Source organism: Aquila chrysaetos, chromosome 9 (genome assembly GCF_900496995.4).
Source record: "Aquila chrysaetos chrysaetos chromosome 9, bAquChr1.4, whole genome shotgun sequence".
NCBI lineage: Eukaryota > Metazoa > Chordata > Aves > Accipitriformes > Accipitridae > Aquila > Aquila chrysaetos.
This window is the reverse complement of record NC_044012.1, coordinates 40,697,496-40,718,348: the sequence shown is the minus strand read 5'-3', so window position 1 is coordinate 40,718,348 and position 20,853 is coordinate 40,697,496. Positions and strand designations below refer to the sequence as shown.

Below are 20,853 nucleotides of genomic sequence, written 5' to 3'. Positions count from 1 at the left end.
TGCGATCTTCCAACAGCAGCGCCTTCTCCTGAACCACGCACAGCCAAACACACCTCTTCCTTTTGGGTACTCCACCTCCTTCCTTCTATAAAACTAACAGGGCCAGAAATAAGTCACACTTCATCCTCATTTTCCTAGTTTTCTTTCCACAGCTTCCTTTTCTTTTCCATGCTGCAGACCTCCTATTCCTTCATTTTACTCTCCTTCTCCCTTCTGCTTCCCTCCCTTTCCCCCTCCCCCTGCTTTCTCTCCCTCTGCACTTTGTGAACTGCTGCTGCGGTGCTGAAGTCCAAAGTTCAGTAACTTGCTAAGCACACAGATAGGTATGAACCTTGGAGAATTTACATTGCTCCAATGTAAACAGATAGCCAAGGGTCCCTTTATCAGCACTGGCTCAGGACAGTCGTGGGGGGTCTGAAGTGGCTCAATTTTGTATTTTGTTTTTTTGGGGGGGGGGCGTAAAGGCGGGAGGCTGTGCTGTGCCCACTCTCCTGACAGTCGGGCGTGTTACCTCAGGAACATGGTGTAGGGAAGCTGGAAGCAGGATAACCTGAAATTCAAATCCAAGAGACACCAGCCTGAAGACCATGGTCTCAAAGCTGAGTCATCTTCAAGTGGAGCTGCTGGGAGCGCTGCTGGAGTCGGGGCTAACCAAGGAGACCCTGATCAAGGCGCTGAGCGAAGTGGAACCCTACGTGCTCCAGAGTGAAAGTCAGCGCGCTATCAATGCCCTCCAGACAGAGAAAGGGGAGCCCTGTCCCGACATCCCCAACCTCCCCAACGGAATGGGGGAGTCCAGGTTATCAGAAGATGAAACCTCTGATGATGGGGAAGAATTTACCCCTCCAATAATGAAGGAGCTGGAAAACTTGAGCCCTGAGGAGGCTGCTCACCAGAAGACTGTGGTGGACAGACTATTACAGTAAGGACAGATTTGCTGCTCCTCTTTGCTGCTTTCTTGCACTCTTCTCTCTAAATCTCCTTTCCTTTCCCATTCCGCTCAGTGTCCCCGGTATTCACAATTGATCCAGCTGCACAGAGACAGGCTTCAGCCATACCAGGACTAGCAGCCCCAAAACACTCCGCAAATTCTTTATAAATGCTCAAACTTTCCTTTCATCTCACATAAAATGCATGAAGGGAACCATGGAGCCTGATAACATACTTGAAGTGCTTATACTGCCAGGCTTCAGAACAGTCCAAGGCCTGTATAATTTCCATCTCTCTGACTGAATGTTGGATTTAAATTTTTAATAGGATTCACAATTTCAGTCATCGGGGGGGGATAAAAATCTGGTCACTCTTAACTGGTGCTGCATTTGTCTGAGGATGTACGGTAAAGTGAAGTTGTAATGTTTCCCTGCTATATTTAAGGAGATTAATATTGTTAATTTTACTGGGTTTTGGTATAGATTATTGGTCAAAGACAAACCCAGAGAACTTGTTCTTGTCATTCTTGTGAGTGCAAAGTTCTCCTGACTTCAGTGGGGATTTTTCTTGTAGAAAGAGCACGCACCAAATACATGCAGAGGTTAAAACCTAGGCAGAACACTCTAGCCTTGTGACACTGCCTGTCACAAATACGAAGTACATATGCAGCAACAATTACAGGTTTTACTGCCACAAAAATTTGCCTTTGCATACAAGCATTTCTGAAACCAAAAGACATAAGAGTTCCCCAAACCAATAAGCCTCATTACAGACTCAGAGAAGCATTCACCAGGATTCCCATTTGGGATTCTTGCTGGGATACAATTCCCATGGGCAACTTAAGAGGTTTGTCCAAGCAAGGATCAGGTCCATCCAACCTATCTATCACAACAGAAGCAGAATCTTGCCCATCTGTTTTGGGGGTATTTTGAAATGACAAGCTGATAGAAGACAAAAAGATGCAGCAACATCCTGCACTGAAAATCTTCACTAAAAGTAAAATCCATCTAGAGAATTTCTCAGGCTTTCTGATCACTCCCTTTCACGTGCAAAGGAAATTAACATAAAACGTAACAACAAGAAGCAAACATCAAATCCCACCACAAAAGGACAGAGCTAGCAAAACAGCATCACAAAAGTTAGCATTCACTGTAAATACTTAGGAGAAGGAAGCTCCCTGGCAGATTGGGAGTTGATGACTCTGCAATACCCAACAGAGGAAAATTCACTGGATCAGCTCTTACCTGGGTGGGGAAAACATTCCCGATAATTCAGTCTTTTTTCTGGCCCAGTACTGTGTCTCATCTCTTCCCCACTTCCAGCTCTGTCACATATTTTAGTCTCCTCTGTTCCTTTTATCTCTTTCCCATTCTTTTTACATATTTCCCTTCTCTCCATACTTTTGTCTCTGCTGCTATTCCTCCCATTTTGTTGTCTTCTTGGCTAATTCTCTCTCTCCTTTCCACTCTTTTTCTTCCCCTCATCCTTGTCTCCTTCTCATCTTCCTGAGTCTGCGTACAGGTCTTGGGGTAGTTTGAGCCCAGTGGCACCGGGCGGGCCCTGGCTAGTTACTAATTATCCAATGGCTTTATTATTTCTCTTTTGTCTTATAAATTTATAGATGAAAAGACCCTGATAAGCTTTTTGATCATTAACTTCTGATGGTTTATCAGGTATCTCTCCACAAAGGAAGCCATGAAAGTTGAAGAAGAGCAGCTGGCTTTGCCCCATTTTCTGTAATGAATGGGTGAAGCAGGGCTGAAGTGCCATCCGCTGTGATCTAAGAACAGACACACAGATGGAAGGAATTCCTTCCTGCCACCCTCACTTCAGCATGAGTTCTGGTTTCTGATCCTCCCTGCCTTTCTAGGAGCTTGCTGCCAGTCTCTCCTGTGCTTACTACCAGCCTCAGCACAACAGTCTTAGACCTCTCTTGCAAACCTGTGATACTAATGCTTTCCAATGAACAGTCTCACATATCTCTCTCGACACTCAGTTGAGTAGCATTCCCATTTTACAAATGGGAACTGAGGTACAGACAGATTCTATGACCTACCTAAAACCCTAAGATAGCGCAAAGAGGATTGGGCAAGAACAAGGATTTCCTAAGCCTCATACTGGGTCTTAATTGCAAAGCTTTATTCTGAAACATCAGAGTTTTCTTTCATCAGTCCCCTGTATCACAGGATAGAGCAATTCACTTCTGCTGTTGAGGACAGTATGAGGGGACCAGAAGCCTCAGTTTCAGCAAAAAATTACAAGTATACTTATGGAGGAATAGAATAGATCAAAATTAGTCACAGTAAAATTAAAATAGTAGGAAGTCTGTATTGACATGTTTCACATTTCTGGTCAAAAATTAAAAAAAAGCAACTGTATGCCTGAGAATGTATTCAAAGCACCTGAACCAGTATCAGGGTTTGATAATATGTAAGCATTTGTTACCTACTAATAAATTTCTTTTGTTTTTAAGAACAAACCTTTCCACTAATAGAGGCCTAAAGGTAATGTCCTTAAAATAGTATTGTAAGTATTGTAAGATGGGGCAGAACAGTCTATATAATAGAAATTATTCCCAACAATAGATAAAAGGCGGGCAGGCAGGCAAGAATCTCCATGCCCAGGGATTCCGAGTAAAACTTCAATGCTTGCAAAGCTATTTCAGCATCTACACAAGGATTTCAAATCCAGAAACCAGATGGAGGCACTTCTGCCTTTAGGCAGAAGCCTCTTTGGGCATTATTAACAACTCCTAGTCTCATGTTGTAGACCACATTCTAACAGAGAGATTTACTTGTGGGCAGCTATTACTGATACAAGAAACTCTTTGTGGGAACTGCAGCCATTGCTTATAAGTAGAATCAGGAAGGTGTCTGTTGCTAGGCTTTCCAGGAGCTGGAAAGGAAAAAAATGATAGCACCAAGAGACCAAGTATGTCCTCACAGGACCACTAAAGTTGAAACCACAGTTTGGAAAGCACTAGTCAAAGCTGAGTAAAACAGGATGTAGAGAAGATACACCCACATGACTGGGTGCACCTGTGAGTATTGATTAGATTTTGTCCCTACAGAAAAAAATGCTAAAGGCAGTTCAGACAAAGGTTTCTCTAGTAAGGAATTAACATCATTTCATTTTGTCCTTTAACTTGTCTCACTGATCTTCCATAGATTTACAGTTAGAATAAAAACATACTTTCCATATCACTCCACACAGAAAACAAATTGCATCTGTGATAAAGAATAAATAAGTCAGTTGGGAGACAGAGCTGTGTGGAGTAATTCCCAGATACTCCCCAGAGTAGAAAGAAAAAGAGAGGCTACCTTGGGGGAAAGAACAGATCATACTACTGCAGGTACAGCAAATGGAGAGAGGTATAGCAACAATTCACCTGTAGGGCAAGGGGTGAAATTCCATTAGAAAGAGAGGAATTGAGATAAGCAACAGATTTCCCCTGGAGGCAGGGAAAAAAGTATATTTTCCATGAGGAAAAAAGAAAATAAAGATATATAATGATAAAGGTTCAGTCTTTTCCCCCATGTAAGCAGTGTCTTAGAATGGCTGTAGCTGGGGAATCTGGAGATGAAGCTGCCACACCCCTTTCATTTCCACATATAAGCCGAGATGAGGCAAACCAGGCCAAGTTCAATAGAAAGGAACCCTGCCGGGATGGTCTTACCTTCCCTGCTCTCTGCCTAGCCCGGCTCCAGGCTGTGCACTGACATCAGTGAGGGTTGTCTAGCAGGCTCCAGAAGAAAGGGCCAGAAGATGGTCCTGAGTACTTCACAGCTCTGAACCTCTGTTTAAGCAAGGTCTGGTCCAAAGCAGCAATTCAGAACCCACCTGAAGGAAATGAAGGCTTCTCTTGCCTGAGAACAAGAAAGAAGAAAAGGAGAGAGAGATAGAATGAGGAAGAGGAGGGGAAAGAAGGGAAACAAAGGAAAAAGAAAGAGAAAAGTCAGGAAGAATGAAGGAGGGAGAAGGTCCCCGAATGTTACATCTCCAGCTCTCTGGTATGGGTTTTCTTTAATGCTAACAACTTGATATTTACTTTCCATTTAAATTTGAGATGTTGCTATAAATTATCAACCAGCCTCTTGTTCCCTTTGAGTTTATAACTAACTACCTGGGTTACTTATTGTTCAGGTAACAAAAGGGAGGTGAAAACGCCCTTAAAAAGTGACCTCAGAACTAAGAAAATGGGAAGCTTGCATGGAGAGGGGACCCAGGCCCCTGTGGTTGAGATGTGGTTGAGAAAGGGGCTATGCTCAGATGGCAAGAAGCAACTGAGAGCAGGCGAGCAAGACTTGAGAAGAAGGAATTAGAACTAACTGTGTGAGAAGAATTTGGAGACAGAGATTAGACCCTGGAGGACAAGAGAGGAATGGGGAGACAGTTTGCATCTGGAGAGGAAGGGAAGCTAAAAAGCAGGAAACAGGCTTGGAAATAGAGAAGGAAAGCTTGACCAAGGCAGACCCATTTCCGCAGTTCTGACTCACTGAAGCAATTGAGATTTGAGTGCAACTACAACCAGAAGAACTAGGTTTAGGGTGAAATCCTGCCCTCTAACAGTCAATGACAGTCTTACTGCCAGTGAAAGAGTGAACGTTTCAACTTGCGATGTCTTAGTCAATGGTGAAGGCTCTGCAGGTGGAACTATGTATTTGGGCAATGGTTCACGCAAGGGTTCAGCTGACCAACTGCCATCACTTGTTCTGTGATGTAGCCTTGAGCCAAAAGGAATTGCTGCATTGATATTACAGCCTGTGTTTTGACAATGTACAGAGTAGCTAGGATTTCATACAACTGTCCTATGAAATCATACTGCACTAAGATTCCCCTGCACTGTTTTGCCTCACTAAGCTCCCTGCTTTGTCTCAAAAGAAGACAGAAAAACCACAGGGCTTTAACCACTGTGAGAAGAGACTCATGGATACCTCCTGCTTTATTCCTACCACAAAGTGACAATCTCAACAGGGGAGACAAAAGTGACTCATGATTGGGGCACAGGAGGGAAATCAACAAGTAACAGAGGTTTCCATCAGTGATAACGTAGTCCTTCCTTTTCCCATCTGACCCAGAACTCAAATCTAAGAGACCAGAGGTTCCAAGTCTGATCCTTTTCTCCTTTGTATAGGGACTTGTGTAATGAACTCAGGGTACAGGTGCTGGATAGACTATCACAAAGGGAGGAGATTGGTCCTTGGTTTGGACAGCAGGAGAAGAAAAAAGAAAAACACCACACTGAGGAAAGAAAAGCTTTCGTACATTCAGCCCAGTGTGAGGCTTTTGAAAGACAAAGACGGTTAAGGGAAGAAGCTAGAAAATAGAAGCCTCTATAGCAAGCATCCCATCATAAAAGAGAAACAAATGTTCCTATTTTAAGGAAGCAGGTTCTTCAGAAAGCTGTAACTGACACTGTTTGTGTCACACTTTAACTGCAGCAGAGCTTGCTCCTTGACTACCTAGCCACTGGGAGAGAGGCTGCAGGGGAACAGAGATAAGGGTGTTTGTACTGAGAGAACAGGTGTGGACTTTGTCCTTTTTATCACTTTGCAACCTCCCGAGTCAACAAAGCAATGAACAGTACAGTTGTTGCCTGTTGCTCAGACCTGTGTGTTCTTGTGACCGTTTCTGCACAATCCTAGGTACTTTTTTCCCCCTGTTGCTCCTTTGATGCTGGTGTTGGATGTGACACCAGTGCATTTCTACAGCATGCAAACCATTTCCACCAGACGTTTCACATAGGAAGCACAGAAGGATGCTCTTTGTTAAAAGTAAATCAGAGGCTTTTCTGTAGAGAGGCTCCTGCACTGTTTGGATCTAGACTGCCTGGTTTCACACCTTTATTTTTACTGTGATTTTCAGCTCTGGTGAAATCAATACCCACAGTCATGTTTTCTCTATTTTCCTTAGGAACCTTCATGGATATTCTAATCAGAGATCCTAAAAAACAGAGATTTGCATTCATTATAAAATCCCAAATCAGATTAGCTTCTCAAGTTTTGTGAGTAGGTCTCAAATTGGTCTATTCCCTCAACTGTTATTCCAAAGGAGGGTTGCAATAGGAGGAATTAGTCATTTGCCTATTGTTCTTTATGGGGCTTAGAAGCTTTGAGTGTATCTAGATGTGAATCAGTGTTTGACTAACATGTAGCAGATGTGCAAAAACATAATCCTGGATGGCTTGGTGTACACATATGCATATATAGCAGTTACGTCACAGTACAATGAAAGCCTGTTTTCATTTCCTGAATCACTGCAAGGCAACCCAACCTGGACCAGAATCAGGGCATGAGCGAGGTTCAGCCTAATAGCACAACGAATCTGTCTTGGAAAATTAAGTACACCTACCCAAAGCACCTATGCCTTAAAGAAAGGGGGTTAGAGAAGAAAAGTTATGTAGGGAAAGGGAAGAGAGAGGTCAACGCTGAAAAAAGAGATCTGTAGTCATAAAACACCCAACTGAATACTGAAATGCAACATCACTTCCCTCCTCATACCATTTCTCACTAGCAGCAAAAATGTTTTATATTCACATTACTTTCCAGCAGAAAGGGCCACTCCTTGCTCATGTCACTGGGCAGCACTTTCTATCATTTACAGATGACAACTGCCTAGACAGAACAGCCCAAAACCTTGCATACAAATGAGCACAGACAGCAAAGACTCTGGCTATGTATTGGGAAATTCCTTTGATAACCAAAGAGTCCCCTTCTAAAGGCAGATCAAAGTGCCTACAGAGAACAGTTTAAAGGAAGCTAGTACTACATCTTTTGCACTTCATTTCTAATACCATGCAGTTTTTACCCTGCATTCAGGGTCAAAAATGAACAAGGTACCACACCGAGGAACAGCCTTCCCTTATGGAGCCAGTTACCACTCCAGGCTCACCAAACACAATGGTGATGACTTACATGCAAGGTGCACCTCAGGAGGTACTAGTGCACTGCCTTGGAATCCAGGTCTGCTGAGTGCAGGTGTTGGATCTCTCTCTCCTGAGAAGTGTTTTCTGCTCCTTCCAGAGAGGATCCCTGGCGAGTAGCAAAGATGGTGAAATCCTACCTCCAGCAGCACAACATCCCTCAGCGTGAGGTGGTGGACACTACTGGTCTGAACCAATCTCACCTCTCACAACATCTCAACAAGGGCACTCCCATGAAGACCCAAAAAAGGGCAGCCCTCTACACCTGGTATGTCCGCAAGCAGCGAGAGGTGGCCCAGCGTAAGTATGGCAACAACTGTTCTCCTGTCTCAATTTCATAAAGGTCTCTGCTCTCCCTTGCTAATCCTTACTCCCTGTTTTTATCAAAGAAAAATGGAAGGAGAAGCCACTTTTAGCAGGAAACTTAGAGAAGTCTAGGTCAGTATTCAGTGGTGAGGTGAACCAAACAGTACATGGAAAAACACTCCCTCATGAAGCAGCCTGCAGTCACCCACCCCACCCTCCGTTTGGCTGAAGAGAAGCAAATACTCTACATTTGCAATTAGAGTTCTACACCCATCCTCAGACTAAAGCAGTATAGCGGACAGATGACAGAGACAGAATTTCTGCCCGAGAACTATGCTTTTGCAATTTCAGCTAAAGCAACAGTTCCTCTAGCTGCAAAAAGCAGCACGCTGCTCTACTCACTGCGAAAAACCACTGCAGGCTATCACTTTATGCCCTCTAAGGCCCTTCATTACAGGCACCCACTGGGAACTCATCCCTGCAGAATCACTTCTACATTCATGATGCCATCTGGAATCTGTCTGTCTTAATTTTGTATTGGTGGGTTGCAAGTAAAATGAGACATTTGGCCTTTGGATGGTTTTGGAAAGCAGGACTCCAGTCATGCTTACTCTAAACTCAGCTGCATTTGCTTTCACTACTCCAAGGTTGGAGCAGAGATGCAATGCATGCAAGAGAAAGGACAGGTAAATATGGTCCTGCTAGGAACATCTTATCAGTTTTAGCAGGTTATAGAACTTAATTTCCACCCCATTTAGATTCAGCCCTCTGTCTTGTATGAGATATTCTCCAAGGGTAAGCTGCATTGGGCCTGCTTGGCACCCAGATAGACAGAACTATTGCAAATGCTTCCAGAAAGCAAATTCCCTTGCCCCTTTGTGCCTGCAGAATTCACACACGCTGGCCAGGGTATCCTGACAGAGGAGCCCATGGGAGATGACCTGCCCACCAAGAAGGGAAGAAGAAACCGCTTTAAATGGGGTCCTGCCTCACAACAGATCTTGTTCCAAGCCTATGAGAGACAGAAAAACCCCAGCAAAGAAGAGAGAGAAGCACTGGTGGAAGAGTGCAACAGGTAAAGATTGGGTGTCTGAGGAAGAGGGGCACAGCAGGGCCGCTCTGTGTTCTTGGGGTTTGCTAGCACCTATGAGAGGCAGGCTAACAGTACAGCAGTGGATGTCACCACTGACACCAGTCACGTTTGAATGAAATGCCACAGCTGTCCACAAAGGATCAGTAATGCCTTGTGTCTTGCTATACCTGGCAGGATCCTTCCACACAGAGTGCCAGACCACAGCTGCTTTGAGGCTGCACACTTACTCTGTGTCTCTGACTAAGCCCGGCTCAGCAAAGCTCTTCTTGTGCTCTCCCCCAACAGAGCAGAGTGTATTCAGAGAGGTGTCTCCCCATCTCAGGCCCAGGGACTGGGCTCAAACCTGGTGACAGAGGTCAGAGTTTACAACTGGTTTGCCAATCGCAGGAAGGAGGAGGCTTTCCGGCACAAGCTGGCCATGGACACCTTCAGCGGACCGCAACCCACCTCTGCTCCCCCTCTAACTCCTCACAACTCTTCTTCCCTCCAGCCACCATCTGCTCTCTCACCCAGCAAAGTTCACGGTAAGGAACAACCAGAGGGCGATCTGAAAGAGGCATGGGTGAACCTACGCAAACTCAGTCACCAAAACTATCTCCCAAGTCCACCCCTTTAGGAGGCAAATCTACAGATAGAAAAAGAAGACTTGCTACAAGGGAGGAGCATCAGTGACAAAGAGACCATGTCTGAGTGAGGAGAGCAGCTAGAATAGCAAGGGTGACAAAGTTCAGTAACAAAACTTTCAGCCAAATCTCCTCGCTTATTCTTTGACATCCTGCACTCCCTCATGGCTGGCAGGCAGTAATCCCCTTTCAAGGAGTCATCCACTGGCTGCCATCACAAGTCAGTTCTGTATCCTTTCACTCACGTGTGTGCCTCCTACTCTTTCCAATACATATCAGCACCGTCAGACTCTGTGACTGACTTTTCAGGCATCAGGAAAGGTCATTCAGAGCAGAGCTTTTTCAGCTTCATAGGCCAGAGCTGGTAATTGCTGTCATTCTGGGAAGAGATGATCTCACTGAGACTCTCTCCTCTCTACACCCACATCCAGAAGGGTGGTTTCTAGTGAACCCTGCTTGCTCCCTGCAGCACACGCAGCCGTACATTAAAGCCGGTATTTGAGGAAGCAGTTGCGCCAAGTTACAGAGGAAAGCCAGGGCAGGGTGGCGAGAATGCCTGTTCTCCTGGTTCCCCTACTACCCACCTCGTCTCTGCTTCAATCATCTAAAGGCAAGCGCCTGCAAAGGAAACTGAATTTAGTGCTTGCCAAAGTTTCTCAGTTTCTCATTTTTGACAGCCAGTTTCCCTCCTGTTGTGATGCAGGAGTGAGGTACAACCAGCAGCCAGCCAGCGAGGCAGAGTCCTCCAGCAGCAACCACCATGGGAACAGCTCCATGGTGACCACCCAAACCATCCTGCATCAGGTTTCTCCCCCCGCACTGGAGCCCAGCCAGAACCTACTGAGTACAGACACTAAGCTGGTAAGTGATGTATACTTAAGTTCTGGTGACTGGAGGATGTCAGGTCCTCTGTCTGTGGTTACAATATGGACTATTCAGAAGTAGTTTTTCCTAGAGTACTCTTAAAACCACCTTCTTATAAAGATATTACATAGCCACTTTGCACTGACCATATAACATGAGCAGTCCTGAGATACATGTGGTCTCTAGACTGCTGGGGGGGGGGGGGTATTAGAGCATGAAAACAAGAAGTATAGCCATTTCCTTACAATCAATCAAAACAGTCTATTCTGAAAAGGTATGACATGATTTCCTTCCTCCCAGGAAACCCTGTTCTCTCCTCCTTTCCCCAGTGAGATTCTCATCTCATCTCCAACTCTCATTTGAACTCTACACATCTCAAGATAGTTGATCAGCCACCAGTGGGATTAACAGAACAGAGACCCGTACTTATATCTATCTTACCTGTAAAAATTAAGCCCAACAGCCTGTATGCAGCACATACCATGGAGACATGCACTGGATATCTAGATTGTAGCAATCTGCCTTCTCAAAGCAAATTTCCTTTTGACATTTGACTACACCTTTTCCCACATAATTAGCAATGAAGCACTAGAACTACATGACTGATCATTTTCAGTTTGCACACGTTCCCTTGCTTACAGGGAAACAGTTGGCAGAAGGTTGCATTAGTGCATACTGGCCTGATGCAATGTTAAGTTCACTATAAATGAGTATGATTTAAATCTCGTCAGTCACTCACTTTGCTGGCTTTCTGGTCTCTTCCTGAAGAAAAAAAAGTCTCTCATGAGGTGCTGAAAATCTTCTACAGCTGTCTTCTAAAATTGATATCAAAGTGATTTGTCCCACTGTTTAACCTCTTGGTGCTTACTCTTACTAAAGATTCCTTACAGCTTTTTGTCTGAGGGGAGGGGAAAAAAAAGTATAAAGCATTGAACTTTCTCTGTCAGCCAAATTATTAGAATGCTTTTCTGCTGTTCCACAGTACTTCAACTACAGGTCTCTAAAGGGCCCTGCAAACTCAAAACCCCATTATAGCATAGACACAGGTTACGTGGTTCATTTTAGAGGCTGAGAAAACACTCAAGTTATTAAATTTCTCAATGACTCAAGGACAGACCGAATCAGCAAGACACACAAGCACAAACAGTGCTGTTCTATCTAACAGGTACTTTTCCTCTCTAACAGCAGGGAACTGCTGGGTAGTATGGCCTGAAGAACATACTGTATGAGAAAAAAGTCTAAGGAAACTTTTCAGCAGCTCCTTTAAAATCTCAGTTGAAAAACTCACTGACCACTAAAAGCGACTTGCTGGGAAAAAGGGAAATTACAGACATTTCTCGGAGGAAAAGATGAACAAGAAAAGATTGGATTCTGTGCTGAACAGAAAAAATTACTATGTAAACTACCTGAGCCTCTTAATTTCTCTGAGCATCATCTTCTATCCTCAGTTGTAAAACAGAAGATAAACTTTCCTTATAGAGAATGCAGTGGGACTAATCTCATTCTTGTTTGTAAAACCCTTATGATTTCTTAAATGTGAAAGAACTAAAACAGCAATGATTTACTCATAGTATTTCAACAGCTGACCTTTGCTAGTTAATTGATGAGCACAGGGGAACTGCAGACAAGCAAATGTGAAGTCTTTCTAGTTAGCAAGGGGTCAGAGCAGGCAGGAAGAGGGAGAAGGACATTTATCACAGCTTTGGGACTCTCCATACTCAAACTGCTCCAGATGGCATTTTCACAGTCCTCCTTTCACGCAGGTCTCAGCTCCTGGAGGAACTCTCCCTCCTGTCAGCACCCTGACTGCCTTGCACAGCCTAGAGCAAAATCCACATGCATTGAGCCAGCAAACTCAGAACCTTATCATGGCATCACTGCCGGGCGTTATGGCGATTGGAGCTGGTGAGACCTCATCCCTAGCACCAGCATTCACCAATACAGGTGCCTCCACCCTGGTGATAGGTGAGTAGTGTTCTGTAATGACTCTGCTTATTAGGATTCAGATGAAAAGCTACCTGTATTTGTTAGAATTACCTGCCTCATTTTCAGAGACAAAAGCACTAAGTTGGCAGTGATATGCATCTGGGGGAATTGTCACAAACACTATGGATCTTCAGCAGCACTACTTGCGAGTACCAATGGAATTAAGGGACAGGTGTTCCTTATTCATGTTAGAATTAAGTTAAATGCAAAACCACAAGTCTTAAGAGCAAGGAACTTTTGCAATCTATTCCTATGCCAATGTTTTGTTTTGCCGCTCTGCATCTCCCCAAATATAAATGTAATACTTCCTTAGAACTATGAAAATTGAAGCACGTTCATAGTGCTTGAAAGACACAACATCCTGTTCTACTTCCTGCAAAGAGCAGCATATGCCTTTGGAATCCACAGCAGTAATTACTATTTTTTTATATTTTTCACTTTGACAGCTTTTCTGGACTTGCGTGAGATTTCTTTTCATTCCAGGACTAATCTACTGCCAAAGTGCGTCTTATTAGATAAAGGAAAATAAAATGTATACTCTCCTCTTACGCTTTCTCCCCAGGAAGAAAGAAGCCTTATTTTGTTCCATGGTGACAGCTGTGAACTAATTTCCATTTGCTCATTTATACCCAAGATTATGATATGGATTCTAATTCTGTGGAGGGGGGGAAAAAAAAAAAAAAAAAAAAATTGGAGATTGCCACACAGTGGAAATCTCTCAGTGCTGGAGAGACTTGCTGATTTACAGGAACAGGGTCTGGACAGTTGTGGGAAATGGGTAGTAACATGGGAAATGGGTAGTAACGTGGGAAACCATCTATCTCTTTCTCAGTGGTCCAAATTCCATAATCTGGCAGCTCAAGCAAAATGAGCTGAAACTCCATTCCATGTGGCTGGACAGCTACAGCATAGTTCTCTCTGTGGCCAACAGCTTCATTAAAAAAAAGAATAAAATGAAATGGACACTGAGATGACACTCTGAGTTTACTTCTGAGCAAGGCCTCTCCAGTGTAACTCTGTATCAGGTTATCACTAAAGTGATCTATACCAGTACACAAAGATGTACACAGGAACAAACACTGGAAATCAGAGGTGGTTTTACGGTACCTGTCTGTATGATGCATTTTGCATGCTCCCACTTTGCTTTCACAGGCACAAAATCTATTCTTAATCACAGATAACAAACAGAACACCTGAAAAACAGGATCCAAAAATCACCCTGCAACAACAGGCCTGCCATGATGACTATTTCAGATGCCGCTATTGCAGAGCAGCCACACTCCTCCCATAGTGTGTGACACTACTGTCATCAGTCCTTGTTTTTCAGGCCTGGCCTCAACTCAGCCCCAGAGCGTACCTGTAATAAATAGCATGGGGAGTAGCCTCACTACCCTGCAGCCCGTCCAGTTCTCCCAGCAACTGCACCCATCCTACCAGCAGCCCCTCATGCAGCAAGTCCAAAGTCACATCAACCAGAGCCCCTTCATGGCTACCATGGCCCAGATACAGAACCCTCACGGTAAGAACATGAACTCATTTGCTCAAGCAAATAAACAAACAAAAAAAGACTGTTCTGGAGCATTTGCTGGGTCCTTGGGCTTGCAGCACCCTATTTTCCTCTTCTATTATTGTTGCTCTAATTATGAAATTATTTTTCTATTGCATTTATCTCCCTGTCCCTCCACTCCCACTGTTTTGGAGACAGACAGCAGATCCACATGCATGAGAACAATTCAACCAAACTAGTCTCATGCAAAGCTCCAGCATCCACATGACCTTGTTTTCTTTCATGCACAGCTCTCTACGGCCCCAAGTCTGAAGTGGCCCAATACACACATACAGGCCTCTTACCACAAACCATGGTGATAACAGATACAGCCAATCTCAGCGCCCTGACTAACCTGACACCAACTAAACAGGTAACAGCCTTTAGCACATGCCTTTGTTCCCTCACCTTAGAACTACACAGGTCTGCAGGTAGCTCCTTGCTTGTCAAAGAGTTTTTGGGTGTGTGGTCTATGCCATTGCAGCAGGATGATCTTTCTTACCTCCTCGCCTTGCTGGTACCAGCTGCAATACTGGCAGCATTAGAGCAAGCTCTTCACTGCATCATCAAGGAGTATTTAATCTCCTTGGAAACAGCACCTGCTCACTCTCCTCTCATGCCTGTTAGAAGGGATGTAGAAACCAGGCACCGTTAACTTTCTTTTCTCTAGGCATTCACCTCTGACTCCGAGACTCACACAGAGTCTGGAATGCATACGCCAGTGTCACAGGCACCAACGATACATTTACAGAACCAAGACACAACCATCCAGCACCTTCAGCCAGGCCCTCGCCTCACCTCAAGCCCTGCTGGTAAGAGCAGCAGCCACTATTACCTTAAACCATGTATTGCCTAGTTTCTCTTGCCAACACTGTAAAATCCAGTTAGAAAACGGTAACTGGGGCTCACAATTCTCTCAGAGGGCTCTACCAGTGTCTTGGGAGGTTTGAAAAGCTGGTACAAGGAAAAGATTCAGAGCACAGTCTACATAAGGCCAGACTGTGGAAATGGGACCCTTCTTCAGAATCTAGAGAGGAAAATAAAAATATTGACAAAATCAGTGTCCATGATTATCCAGTCCTGTGGGCAGTTTTCAGGGCTGAAAAACCCAAGACTCCCTCATGAAGAGACTCCAGTTGGATATTCCCAATTCTAAGAGAAGAACTAGGACATTAACAATCAACTAGAATCCTCAGAACTGAACTCTTCTGGAGGTTGTCCCCCTCCACATTTTCAGACTAGCTGTGGACTTAAGCTAGGTATATAATGGCACACAAAATAGAAAAAGGAGTTATGCCCCTATGCCAGGAGAGTTCAGTCATGCTGGAGATGCGAGTGTGTGCACACATAAGGGGACTGCACTGAAAATTTGTACTTAACTTCTGCCTGTGCCTTTGACAGTGTCCTCCAGCAGCCTGGTGCTGTACCAAAGCTCTGACTCCGCCAACAGCCACAGTCAGCTACTGCCATCCACTCACAATGTCATCGAGACCTTCATCTCCACACAGATGGCATCCTCCACTCAGTAATAAAGACAACTAACTCAAGGGTGACTGCCATGACCAACCTGTCAGGTGCAACTCCAGCCGTGTTTGCCATCACTGTCACCACTGCCTTCCACGGGGAGGAAAGGCTGCTGCGCTCAGCTGACCTCCAGCCCCTACTGCCTCGTACAAATCCCTTACTCAGCTGCCTCCATGAGAGATGTCTCAGGCTCAAGACAGAAGCCATGGAAAGAGGATGCTAGCACTGCTAAAATTCACTGCCCCCCAAAAAACCAAGTAAACCCAAACCCCAAAAGCCAGCCTAGAATGACCAGACATCCTTTTGTGGCTGCCCAAGAAGGAATCCCATCAAGATAGGGAACTGAATGCAATATGGCAAAAATGCCAGGGCGTGGATGTGACTTTCATTCTGCTCAGCCTTCATCGAGCTGGGCCTGTACAAACCTGCCAACACTGGATTAAGCCATGCAGGAAAGAGCAAAGCTGAGCTGCCGAAGAAGGGACACCATCTTTAAAACACTAACCTCCTTTGCTGTAAGGAAGCACCAATGGGAAATATGAGAAATAATAGTATCTTGGAGGCAAGCACGAGAGAACCTGGTTTCTGAGTTTGCAATGAAAAAATCACCAAGAAACAGATTCAGGAATGGCTTGGCACAAGCCTATCAGTAGGGGATCACTGGCTACAAGCTACAAATCCTTTAATTAACTACAAAAATACCAAACATTCTCAGTTAAAAATGACCTGCTCTAAAATCATGCTATCCTAGTGGAAATGGCTTGGTTATTTTTGATATAGCTCTGCTTTGTTTTAAATGCAGAAATTAAAGTTTAACAGCAGCAAGGAGATTCCAGTTCTCCGCATTAACCATGTGGATTCTCATCTCGTGCGTCTTGCTGAATGAGCCAGGGGATGACATTCCCCAGTGGTCCCTGACACTGCACAACACCTGGGGGGTTCCCATGCTCCACAAAGAGCAGCGGTTCTTTCAGTTGTTCTCTATAAAGATGTCAGCTTGGATTCGTTGTACAGAACACGGTTCATTCTTAGCTTCCCTGTAGGCTAGATTCTGTAGTTCTTGATATGCAAATAATTACCCTGGGGTCTAAGAGTCTTACTTGCACTAAGTGAAGGTTTTTAGCCCTAAGGATCTACTTATATAATTCCTCTTCTAATTATTCCTCTCTTCTCTATTTACTCTCAATGTTCACATCACTAATATGTCACTAGCCAGACATTAAAAAAGCCCAAATTAACATGTTTTTGTCTTTGTAGCCAAAACAGAGCTATTCTTTCAACTGTGAAATGGATGAAAATCCTTGAGACTAGAATGTGCTCAAGACTCTTAAAAGGTTAAGATACAAGGGAGAATTAAAAAAAAAAAAAAAAAAAGTCCAACAGTGAACTCTTTCAGTTATCACATCTGGAAATTTCAAAATTGCAGATGTCCATTACAGTTTTTATTGATAAGAGCTTCCTCTAGATACCATCAACAATAAGAGACTAATTTCAGTAAATAGATTCTCTGAGGAATTCTATCCTATAATTGTTTCCTAATCTCCCATGTTTATCAGTTGCAAATACATATAACTTCCAGTTAGCATAAAAAAATCATCATAAAACTAGTCAAAAGGTAATGTTTAGACCACTATGCATTTGAAACCCCGGGTGCTAGCTTCAGTATACTCAAGTTTTAACCGCCCATAAGACAAGTAACTTCTGCTGGCATATTCAGTTAGATTACAAGCCAATTCACTACTTAGCTTTTCCATTTTTGGATGCCAACTGTGTCTTCTTGATTAAAAAACAGCAAGGATCTTACAGTAGGAAAGAAAACATCTCTGGTTTTTCTACGCTCAAAGAGCAACAGTTCACGATTTCAGTTTCTCTAATCTGGCTTTCTGGTCTCCTCAATAGGGCCAATAAGTTAGAGCTACTGAAACCCAACAATCTTAAAAACTAAAGAAGAGTATTTATCCAATAACAGGTCATTTCCTGAAATACTGGAATTGAAGTATAAATAGACTAAGAGCCATACTGAAAGCTACCAATACCACTGTATTTCAGGGAGACAAAAGTCATAAGCAACCAAAATAAGGACTGAAACACAGTGACTTTTAAGTTAGGCTTAAGTCCTTCCTGTAGCAATTTCATAGCGTTGATCACCAAGCAACTAAAGAGCCATCTTCATCTCTGCTGGGGGAGCCGTCTGAATACAGCAAGAAAGCCACTGTTGTACAAAACCTGCCAAATTAAGTAAGTCTAATAGTGTAGCAGAATTTAATAACAACAAATGGAATGAAAAAACTATACATGAAAAGAAATTTCAACAGACACAACTTGAACAGAACTACCTATTTATAACAACCCTGAAATAAGCTCTGCACACTCTGTGTGCAGGGGCCCTGGAAAGGTGCAGATTACAGAGGGATTAGTAACATGGCAGGTTTCAACAACAGATTGTTATAGTGATCACAGGAAAAAAATAAGGGGGCCCTGGTATCTGACAGTATGCTTTTGATAAATGAGTCTCCCACAGGCTGGAGCTATTCTTAGTAGGGATCTAGGAGGAGGCAAAGAGAAAAAGGAGTTGATCACCTGTTGCCATGTAAACCAAATTCAATTCATCATATACTTTCTCCAGGACACAAGATTTGGTTTCATGGTGTGAAGAAACAGACCAGGAGGGATGCAGCTATGATTATATCCCTCTGTGATGCAAGTCCGTGCACAGTATTTAATCCTTTTACGCTAGGTCTGCATAAGCAGCAGCATAGATAACCGCTCTGCTAGGAGAACAATGTTCCCTTCCCCAAGGGATGCCAACAACATAGGAAGTCACTTAATTAGACTCTCAGGCCACTGAGCTTTTAGAACGGAACCTTTGCCAATTAATTTTCCCCTCATCTGCAGCAACTCTTGTTAGTTTTGGGTTGTTTTTTTTTTTAGCATCCTTCATCCATCATAATCACCTGCCATTTGCAGAGCAAAATCTTCATTCTCTTTTTTTCTTCTTCTTTTTCTTCTTCACAACTCCTGGCACCATTGAGTTCTCTGTACGATTGCTGTCCTGTCTCTCATGCTGTCCATTTGCAGACACCAACCATGGCAAATCTTTGCAGATCTGGTCACACTCTGCTGGGTCTATTATTTTCTCTTGAATATTGTTCTCTCCCCTAATTTTCTTTTTCTTCTTTTTTTTCTGGCTGTGCTCTACATAACCCTGACTCTGATCCTGGCTGGAATCCTGGGACGGAGCAGGAAAAGCACTTTGCTTCAGAATGTCTGTGGCTGACACAGCAGCCTCCTGGTACCTTTGCCACTCTTGGTCACTGTCCACGTCACTGGAAAGGTAACAAAAGGAAAGGAAGCTCTGTTACGCTTTGGCCTTGAATTCACCCAAAGCACAGACAGCAGAGTAATCCAAGATGATAACAACTGATACACACCCAGTGGCTCTGAGACACCAATACCTACAGTTAGCATTTAACTATTTTGAAGGCCAAAGTGTTCTTTACACACACTAGGAAGGGAAAGAACATCTCCCACAGACATTTATAGTTCCCCACACTAAAAAGAAACAAACAAACAAACAAATCTGCTCTAGTCAAATACAGGAGTCATAAATACACACTTCTCAAGCTCTTCAGCTTCCTATTCCCTTGCGAGAGTCCCAGCTGCCTCTGAAATGTGGGATGCAATAGCACTTCAGGAGCAAAGCAGCTGACACCACCTCACCTGGAGCTAGATGGCTGTCTCCTCCTTGCTGCAGGGCAAGGCTCCAATTTCCCACAGTCTCCAGGGACAGAGGAAGAGAAGAGGCGAAAACCTAAAATATGTAAAGGGGAATTTTAGCCATGATATAAAACAGAGGTGAAAGCAATCAACAGCAATCTCCCTGGGAAGCCTCACTGCTGTTATTGTATTGCTATAGTGCTCGACAGCAATTATTTGGGACTATCTGGGAGGACTTGGGGCACAGAGATCACAGCTTCAAAGGAACAGCCTTCACGGATGCCAACAGAAATTCTTCTGTTGCAAATGCTTATTACTCAGTTGGATGTACAACTGGCAATGGACAGCATCCATCCCACTTGTCATCATTTAACTAACAATGTCACAACACAGCCACAATGGCTGTGACTAGAACTCACCATCATCTGCAGAGTCAGACTGTTGCACAGAAGTTTGTGAAGGTCCTGATGAGTCCTTCAAGACAGTGATGAGACTAAACAGAAAACCCCAGTCAGATCTTAGACAGGTTTGTGCAAAATGAGCTAAATTTGGGTATTTCTAGAAAACAAGACTATAGGGAGATGTTACATAGCTACATTTTTTTCTTAGTGAAGCTGTCTCACTTCTCTGCTTTCAGAGCAGACCATGCCTTCTCTCCTTCGCAATGCATGCCACCAGAATGACTTAAAAGCAGTGTTTCTAAAGCCAGCTCTAAACACCAGGAATTCTAGTTCTCCAGGGCCATATTTACACAATAAAGACAGTGGCAGCCCAGTCAGAGGCATGCTACCGGCACAAGCCTGAATCAGGTATTGGTTTAGGTTGTAAGAATACATGAAAGATTCTCATGCCAGCCTTTAAATGATGAAGGTGCTAAGGCACCCAAATTCTACTTTTTCCTCCCCACTACCCATTCACCACAGAGGAAAACGGAGACAGGCAGTGCTGCACAGGGAGTCTTTACCAGAGGGGCACAGCACATGGGCCATGTTAGTTCACAGAATATTGGAAGTTTGCATTAAATACAGGAATGAAGAAGACAAGAAGAGAAACAACTTCTCCATATCCAGGTTGCACTCAGATCTTGAATTTCCTGGGTTTAGCACACAAAAGCATCAGTGTACTTGACCTATAGAACAAACTATTTTAGTATTGCTTGCCAATACCCATCTAGCATTGCTCCCAGTTTCTTTGCAACATGTGCTCTGAACTCTGGTGTCGTCTGTAGCTCATTTCCATCCTCATCATGACCGTTCACCTCACGCCTGTTTAAAAGAAGAATAATTATTATCTTTTTCCAGGCCAATAACATCTGGTGCTTTTGCCCAAACAGGAGATAAGG

General features: G+C 43.8%; 2 protein-coding genes across 11 annotated transcripts in view; one reads left to right on the top strand and one right to left on the bottom strand.

Annotated features, from left to right (window-relative positions):
• The window catches only part of C9H12orf43 (chromosome 9 C12orf43 homolog), a 29,901-nt gene that overhangs the window by 7,541 nt on the left and 1,507 nt on the right, over positions 1 to 20,853 (bottom strand). For 3 of the 9 annotated variants that reach the window (XM_041125780.1, XM_041125773.1, XM_041125775.1), the window contains exons 3-7: positions 20,678 to 20,776; positions 19,931 to 20,004; positions 19,515 to 19,605; positions 18,375 to 19,120; positions 4,607 to 4,796 (exon numbers count right to left, since the gene is read on the bottom strand). In XM_041125780.1, the coding sequence (XP_040981714.1) occupies positions 18,772 to 19,120; positions 19,515 to 19,605; positions 19,931 to 20,004; positions 20,678 to 20,776 (613 nt within the window). In that variant the 3' untranslated portion in view covers positions 4,607 to 4,796; positions 18,375 to 18,771. Of the gene's footprint in view, positions 1 to 4,606; positions 4,797 to 11,477; positions 11,637 to 17,184; positions 18,021 to 18,374; positions 19,121 to 19,514; positions 19,606 to 19,930; positions 20,005 to 20,677; positions 20,777 to 20,853 lie in introns of those variants that run through there. The other 6 variants (XM_041125779.1, XM_041125777.1, XM_041125776.1 and 3 more) reach the window with 5 other exon arrangements.
• On the top strand, positions 319 to 16,646 carry HNF1A (HNF1 homeobox A). Of its 2 annotated transcripts, XM_030026522.2 has the most exons (10): positions 319 to 922; positions 7,953 to 8,152; positions 9,047 to 9,233; positions 9,537 to 9,775; positions 10,578 to 10,735; positions 12,502 to 12,703; positions 14,052 to 14,243; positions 14,522 to 14,643; positions 14,941 to 15,082; positions 15,672 to 16,646. In XM_030026522.2, exons 1-10 carry the CDS (start codon positions 588 to 590, stop codon positions 15,797 to 15,799), a joined length of 1,905 nt encoding a protein of 634 aa, XP_029882382.1. In that variant the 5' UTR covers positions 319 to 587; the 3' UTR covers positions 15,800 to 16,646. The 2 variants fall into 2 exon arrangements, with proteins under 2 accessions (XP_029882382.1, XP_029882381.1); XM_030026521.2 differs by lacking the exon at positions 15,672 to 16,646 and having other exon boundaries at positions 14,522 to 15,052.